General features: G+C 33.7%; 1 protein-coding gene across 1 annotated transcript in view; it reads right to left on the bottom strand.

The window, feature by feature from the left end:
• Window positions 1-5,550, bottom strand: part of LOC130799664 (casein kinase II subunit beta-1-like) — a 7,013-nt gene extending 1,463 nt beyond the window's left edge. Inside the window, exons 1-2 of the mRNA XM_057662837.1 lie at window positions 4,893-5,550; window positions 2,718-2,936 (exon numbers count right to left, since the gene is read on the bottom strand). Coding sequence (XP_057518820.1) covers window positions 2,718-2,936; window positions 4,893-5,118 — 445 coding nt within the window. The 5' untranslated portion in view covers window positions 5,119-5,550. The remainder of the gene's footprint in view (window positions 1-2,717; window positions 2,937-4,892) is intronic.
• Between the last annotated feature and the right edge of the window lie 3,316 nt (window positions 5,551-8,866).

The raw sequence follows: 8,866 nt of genomic DNA, 5'->3' as shown, positions 1-8,866 counted from the left end.
ATAACCAAAGAAGAGAAATTAATTTGATATGACATTAAACATGGGGGTTGCAGGAAAAGGGGAAGACAATCATGGCATACCCGTCAGTCTATGCTTTTTGGATTTCCCTTGACCTTTTTTCAGTCTTTAGCTTGCCCAAATTACTAGGAGTATGTTTGAATACAAAAAGAACGGAGAAGAAGGGGAAAGGAGGGGAGGAAGAGTGTTAAGTTTTTCCTTCCAAATTTCTCCATTAATGAAGTCATTGGATTCTCACACATATGAAGGAATTCATTCCTCCAAATCCCTTTCACCGATTTCCTTACGCTCGTTATTTTCTATCCAAATGGAAGAAAATGCATTCTTCCGATTCCCTTCACATCCTTTCCCCTCGTGTCTTATAATCCAAACAAGCGTTATTTTCAGGTTCCTCTCACAGCCCACCCTTTCCCTTCAAAGTGTCACTCCCACCCCACACTTAGTTTCAAGAGGTGCGAGGCGCGAAAAGCCTTTTCTTCAAGGCACAAGGCGATGGCGTGTGCTTTTTGTACCCGAGGCGCACAATTTCATTAGAAAGCACCAAAAATCAAATTTAAAACATATTGAATACTGAAAAATTAAAACATGTTATTCATAATATAATAACATTTAAGTAAGCGCATAAAGTCATATGAAAACTCGATAAGTTGATAAAGTACTCTTGAGTTAACAAAAGAAATAAAAACTAAAACAAAGAAAAAGGTAAGGAGAAAAAAACAGTGGTTCTTGATGCTTGTAATGTTAGTTTTGCTCTTCAAGGTTAGTTTTTCTCTTCCACTTCTCTCTCCATAATTTTGCTTTAGGTCAAGAAAGGGAATATACTTTTGCTTTCCATTCAATAATCAACTAAGAATTGAGGGTTATTTAATTCAATAATATTAGACAAAGACATGTCATTTATCAAAAATAAAATCTGGCATACAAGAGGCGCAAAAACGTGCACCTTTGAAGAGCCTCCAATATCGCGTTGCGCCTAGACTCAAAGAAGCATTTAAGTAGTCACCTCTTACGGCTTCACGCCTAGGCGCAACTCGGGCACGCTTTTTAAAAAACAGCACACACACACACAAAAAATCCCCTACACACCATGATCACAACTTCACTAACCATAATGAAGTATCAAATAGTCCATATGCCATCATCTATCGATCACAACTCTGTCACAAGTCATAACCTCATCAATTAACCAAATATCTACCCTAGCCACCATGTCTCAAATCAGCAAGAGCTTTGTAGTTGATTTTCACCACTAAACCTATCATTCATGCAATATTAGGCAATATTTGTGAAGGTGCACTGAAAGGTGTCAATAGAAAAAACTAATTGTAGTGACAGAGAGACAAATTGGTTGTGTCTATAATTGAGTGCGGAAGACAAAGCTACTGATAGAGGTTCTATGAGAAAAAAGAAGCATCAACAATTTCCTAAGGATCGCTATAGAATAAGAAATACAAAAGAGAGGATTTGGTTGTGTTGTTTATCAAACATAAACTAAGGACTTTTGAAATCCTTTCTAATGACCGACCAAAATGCATGAGATAACCGAAGGGTTAATTATTTTTTATCAAAATTTATTATTTCTTCTTTCTAGCCTCTAAGCGCACACATAAAAATTGGAAAGAAAAAAAAGCAGAAAAATTACAGGCTTTTTTATTGCCTGCATTGAAAGCGAAAGACTACAAGGGTAATCTATTACCTTCAAATAGGAGATACTATAACCGTACCCACCTCCCAAAAATTATTAGACGTTGCCTATCTCTACTCACACCCTGCACTTTCAATCAACCAATTGATTTTTAACTTTCTATCTTCTCTTCCTCACCTCAAGATTTGAAGATGTCTTTCAAATAGAACAATCTTCAGCCTTTTCAACAGCAGGGAAGAGGTATAGCTAGAGGCTAGAGCTATAAAGTTAATGTACCCATTTCATATTTCAATCCAAATCAGTTTGTGCCCAGAACTTTGGTGAGAAAATTGTGTAATAGAATATTTTTTGTTGACTGATTTGAGATTGAAATTGGTAACCTATGTCTAAGAGTTGCTAAGTGATGAAGATGAGTAAAAAGAATGAGACAGCAAGGGAACAGTAAAAATTAGCCTTTGAAATAGATATTTATTCAAGGAAAATAAGACCTGAATTTTTACTTCAGTATTGATACCAAGCTTTGACAAGAAACAGATTACTTGGTTTATAAAAACTACAGGATATTTTACTCTATTGATTGATAAGCTCAAACCATTTCATGGAATCCAGGCGAACCCCAAGTTTCATCAGCTACAAGACGATGAAGCTAGTGTCAAGAGGGAAGACTTGTCGCACTATATTTACTGAAGAACAATAACTGATCTATACACAAATAAGCAAAGTAATGAGACCAATGTTTACAATTTTCTAATTAGACTAGTGAATTATAATCTGTTTTTCTGTTTTGGCCCATTTCAAGCCAATAGTGAACCCAAACATGTGAATTAGAAAAAGTATCAGGCAACACTCAGTGAGCAAGAAACAAAACTTGCAATATAATGCATAGATGCAATCAACATAACACAGACAATCAAAGCAGAAGCTACAACAAGGATTTGGTTACATTGGGCATCCTAACTTTGAATATCTATGCTGCTCCTGTATGCATCAAAAGGAAAATCAAAACTTTTTTGATTGCTTAACTTAACCTCGGTGGGGGCAGCTAAAAACTCACCATGTGAGGACTCCACATCCAGTATCAAATCCAGCGCATAGTCATAATATGGGACTTGACTGCTCAACCCACAAAGGTTAAAATCATCTTGAATGTAATCATCATCAGCTTCACAGAAAAACTCATTTCCTCGCAAGTTGCAAAACCATGAGATCCAAGAGGTATCATCACCGTCAGACCCACTAACATCAGACTCTTCACTATCGGTTTCTGATTCATCTACAAGGCAAGAGAGATGTCATCAACAAATTGCAAAAATCAAGATAATACCCACATGGTGCAAAGGTAGAAACAACAACATAAAGTGAACAAAGCAGATAAGTGTTAATGCCGCATGCCATAATAGAATAAACACTATATACTATGATAATATTCTGATATTAAAAAACAATCATGAAACACGGAACAGTGAGGTAGTTCAGAAAATGAGAGAAAGATAACAAGTAGAGAAATCAACTCAAGCATCAAACTTATCCAAATGTGGAGGCCCTCCAATCTTGCAAAATCACATAACCCAACATTTATAGGAAATATCTTTTTTTTCCAGATAATAAATTAGAACGCAAAAACAGATTCATCCTCCCATACCACAAAGAAAAACATAATTGAGCAGTATGCCAAACACACATTCAAACACAAATATAAGGAAAAACTAAAACAGAAATAAGCAAACCTTCTGTAATAATCTATTATAAGTAGAACTTTCAAATTTTGATCTAAACAAAAACCCAAACGGCCCGACCCGCTTTCCTAAAATTTGGTGAATTTTTGTGTGTTGCATCAATATTTTTAAGTTGTAACCTATAATTATTTTGTCAATTTTCAAAATTTTAATGGAAAATTTTACATCGTACTTTTTGGCAATTTTATAGCAATCAGAATAATATAATAAATCTATGACCCAAATGACCAATCTGACAGGTCGAATTGTAAGCCATTGATTTAGCATGTGGCTCTCCATCGCTTAGGTGGCTTGAAATTTAGCATCTTAGAATCTTATTCATGAGTTCAGGGTTTGGTAGTGAGAGCAATTGGGGTAATGGGATTTACCAAAAGATATGGTAAGCCATCAACAAATATCGGATGGAAAGATAATTGAATAGCATACATAGTCAATATAGTGTACAATGGGCCTCATCCTCCATAGAGACCATACCCTTGGAGAAAATTCACCAAAAAGTCTTGAACAATTTCTTTAGGATTTGAATCCTTCGCTTCACTTCCAAACATAGTGCAAAAACAAAGTTTTATTGTATCGTATCAGCCGTATTGTAAAGGTTTTAAAATTTACCAAACCAATATTATCTCATAAAGCTATAAAAATACCATGTAATAGGTAATTTCAAGATATTTCATGGTTTAGGCCAAAATTTGGAGATATGATAACTGCATCACGCTTGTTACTGTATTACCTTGTCCACAACTGTAACCGTTACCGTATTTTTGCACCATGCTTCAAAGTTCAAACACAGCCTCAAACATTGAAACTCATGTATCCAAAACTAGAGTCTATATGTGTTGCCTCTGCCATTACCATATTAATGCTAAGGGGCAAGGGCAACTCAGACGTTAGTTCCTTCCTCAATTGAAACCAATATTACATTGTTACCTAATTCACCAACCTGTGAGAATTGCAATCTACTACTAAGTCGGAGACATGCAAATTACGATTGTTTTGGTTTATTTTTGGATCATTTTAGAGATATAGAAAAACAAAAAAAAATATGTAACAGTGCACAATTCAATATCACCTTTGAACTCTAGTTTCTAATAGCAAATTTTCTTACTATATGGTCATCACACACCTTACAAAAAACAGCCATATGTAACTTTAAAAGCTTGATGATACTTCCGTCATATTTATAGTTGCACAATTTCTCCAAAACCATTCACTTAATGTATTGCTTTATTGATCATCAAACATGATAACCAGCTTCTTTATCCACAATTAAAATGTAGCAATACAACTCAAATTTCAAAGAATAAAACAAATCAAACACTAGAAACCAATTCAATCAACTATAAGTACCAAACAAAAGAGCATTCAAATTCCACAAATACTAAAAAAAAAAAAAAAAAAAAAAAAAAAAAAAAAAAAAAAAAAAAAAAAACCAGTAAGTGATCAAACTCACCATTTTAAAAAGAAAAAAGTAACAAGCAGATGGAAGAGCTTACCATCGGAGCATCGATTATTAGAAAGCGAAACAGGACGAGAATCCCTCTGATTGGAAGGCTGTTTACCACTACTAGCACTAATAATCGTCAACCTATCCTTATCTTTACCATTCAAACCTTTAGAAGTCGACGGTGATGATCTTTCCAAATGCTTATCCAATGCTTCATTGATCCTTTTGCGATCCACAGCTCCCATCTCTGACTTCGACCCTCGATTATTATACATCTCGTAAACTTCAATCAATTGATCAATTAATCAATTAATCAACCAATCACTAATCAATAGTTCATCCATTCATTAATCAAACACAATCGCTAACTAATAATAAGCTCGAATTTAAGTTCGCTTAATCCTAAGAAGAAAGTGGTAGAGTAAAAGAAAGGAAAGAAAACAATATAATAAAATTCAAAAAATCCCTAAGATTCGAAAAAAATGAAGAGATTTGAGAGGAATAAGATTTGATTAGGATTCATGTTGAAATGGGAGAGACTATAAAGAGAAATTGAGTGAATCGGCGAGAATAAAAAGGAGGATAGGGGGAAAAAGAATAGGGTTTAGGAGAGAGAAAGAAGAGAGAAGATATTTTATTGTGTCATGTTCGGACGTTTCGAAACGTATTTGTTAAAGCTGGTTACATTTGGGTGGATGGTTGATACATAATGGACAGCCTCGATACGAAAAGTGGGTTCGACAATCGACTTCGAGCCATTTGTTTTGCCCAATTGGTTATCTACTACTAGCGAAAAGTGTGGTTCTTTCGCTACTTCTTATTTTCCCCTCTCATTTTGCACTTTAATCATTTATTATTTCTTTTTAATGATATTTATGATTATATTTATTAATTAACTGCATAAATTATAAATTATATGAGATTCATTTTCTTTGATATAATTAATGATGGCCACGGTGTGTGTTGGGTTGGTTTCGTTCCGGTTCCATCTGATTTCGGTTCCATTTGGAATATGATTCGGACGTTTCCGGTTTGGGACGGTTCCAAACGATTCCTTAGTGGTTCAAGAGGCGATTCTAGCAATTCCAACTTCTGGGTTGAATGTGTCGGATCATCGGTTCCATTCTTCTTTTTGCTTTAAATATAATATAAAAATACATATAAAATACTATAATAATGCGGACGTACCTTTGTTGATTACTCTATTATTACCGAAATTCATTACTTGTCAATCATTATTAATATATTAACTAAAAAGAAGGAAAAAATTATATTAATAAAAAAATAAAGATAATTAATAAAAAAAAGAGGGAGGAAAGGGACTTAAACCTAATATCCCGAAAGAATACTAAATTGCCCAAGCATCCCAAAAAATCAAAGCCCACGTAGTTTTTGCATCCTTTTATTTATATTCTTGAATGTTGATCGATTGTTGACCGATATTCATAATTCTATCCGTCTTCTTCATCATCATCTTGTTGGTTTGATGTCTCCGCCACCTCTCTTTCCCGATGATGCAAATGTATCAATCAGCATCCATGGATCATTATCATCGACTTAATCATCATCGTTCTTGAGTCCTTGTGTTCGGACCTCCGCTTGTTCCCAATCTTTCTCTTGCAAACACATATTTGAATAATACGTGGAGCAAGACGAGGTCTCTTTCATCAAGAACTCTTTTACCTGCACTAAAGCAGATTCCAACACAACGATAAAATATTTTGCAATTATCAAATATATGAGGAATTTTATTGATTTTTTCTTTCCACCATTCTAAAATATTAAAACTATCTTATTCAATTTCAAAATGATGTTTAAGATAATTATCTAGTTCTAAATATAAAAAGGAGGGTGAGGAATAACAAGGCCCAACAAAACAATCATCTATTCTTATTATGTTAGCTATGATGGGATTAAACCTAGTGGGACGTAAAGAATTCATTAGTATCATTATGCGAATGGTTAACAAGATGGTAAAATGGTATTGCATGTACTTATAACTAGGTGGACGTTTGGTTCGTACATATGAAAAAATCTTAGTTGCGTGGTCATACACTTCTAATATTTTGTGTAAACTTATAGCTAGTTGTCATGTTGCATTGCTTATAATACAACAATGTGTGGATAAAGTTACATAAACTTAATAGGTTACAAAAACATATGACAAGTTTAAACCTTTGTACAAAGAATTTCACTAAATTTCTAGCACAAGAAAATTAGAACGACATGAGAAAACTTAAATGGAAGAAGAAATAGAAAATTTCAATCGAGGATTGCAAGTTTTCTGTGTAAAGTGCTAAAGAGGATAAGAAATTCAGAAATTACATGTAGTAAATAACCCACACAAGCCTTCTATAGTTGTAGATGAGTTTACATCATTTCATGAAATAACATGTCACTCCATGAAACGCAATATCGATTCACGAACCAATGTCGATATTAAATCAATCCATCCCAATTACTCAGTTAATATAACCATATTAACCATAGGTAGTTATAGCATAACTAATAAAACCGAATAAAACAAACATTGTAAAAACCAGCGCGAAACTCGTGACCAATGAAAAACTTCGCGAACTCGCAACCAGGGAAGAAAGTCGCGACCTGCGAATTGTCTTTTTTCCAAAACAAAAACTTTGCTTTGAAAACTCGCGACCCACGAGGCTTTTTGCGATTCGTGAAAAACACTTTCCACAAAATTAGTAACTTTGCAATCTTGGGATATTTCCAATTAATTATTTATTTAATTAATTTATTTGATTTAATTAATTTATTATCTCCGATGACCATTATATGCTCTAAATGACAACAATCCTTCCCCATTTAGAGTGTATAATCCTTTTCCTCTTTCGCGATCCATAATATCTTACTCATTTCATGCATCAATGCCAATGTTTTTACGAATTGAATTGACAGCTAGTACCAGACATCTTTACAATCGATCATATCCCCTAATTTTCTTACGGGTTGAATTAGACAGATATATCCAATCAATTGAAGGAGTAGTACACATGAAATAATTCGTTATATGACACCTTAAAGGTCATGTGTCCATACCTTTTCATAAGTCCATAGAAATCATGATTATGCCCCTTGATTTCGTTGAGGCGGCCAAACTCCGAACTTACATAGGTAGCTTCTCACTTTTGTGAATAAAGCACTCAATCTAGAGATCTTCAAAAACTCTAGAAACTGGAGACCTTGAGGGACTACTCTACTACCTCATTTTTCAACATCACGAACAAAGCAAATCTGATGAGCGATCAATCCACATTGAATTCAAGACTAGATGTTTCTTCTAGCGTCGAATTGGGTTTCACGCATTGTGTTGAAGAATGGGCATTTTCCGATTTCATTAAACCATGAAATTCCTAGACTTGGTAAGAATACTTTGTCTAACTTTAAACTTTGTTCACATAGTCAAGAAATGTGATCCCTTCTTAATTTGATAAGCCCTAATTTTCAGCTTTGCCTCAATTAGATGTCATAGCATTATCAAAATTACACTCAACTATCAATACTTTATACAAGCCACTTGTCAATCACACTAGATTGTTTTGTGCACAACTTTGGCTTTAAACATCACAAAGATGAGTATTTTTAAACTATACAGTGTACATATTTGTCCAAATCATGACAAATAACATTAATATCATAGTGGAATAAGTTAAACTTTGTTTATTCTTGGGTGATCAAAACCTGGTATACCTCCCCCACAAACACATACTTTGATCAATATAGAGAATGACCAATTCACTAAAGATCAAACTCACATTTGAGTACCTCTTCAAATTTGAAGAACTTCCACTATAAAATTAACTAAATCCATAGTATAACATAAACATTTTAGACCATTCAAATAATTTCCATATATAAGAATTTAGATTGTAAGTAAAACTTTACTTAACAACTTTAAAACAATTTGAATCATGTATAAGTCAAAATTACATCCAATTTATATAACTATTCCAAATATTTAGAAAATAACTTCAACTAGAAAACATGAGGATAATTTTTTGGACT

Source organism: Amaranthus tricolor, chromosome 14 (genome assembly GCF_026212465.1).
Source record: "Amaranthus tricolor cultivar Red isolate AtriRed21 chromosome 14, ASM2621246v1, whole genome shotgun sequence".
Classification (NCBI taxonomy): Eukaryota; Viridiplantae; Streptophyta; class Magnoliopsida; order Caryophyllales; family Amaranthaceae; genus Amaranthus; species Amaranthus tricolor.
This window is presented reverse-complemented; position numbering and strand designations above follow the sequence as displayed.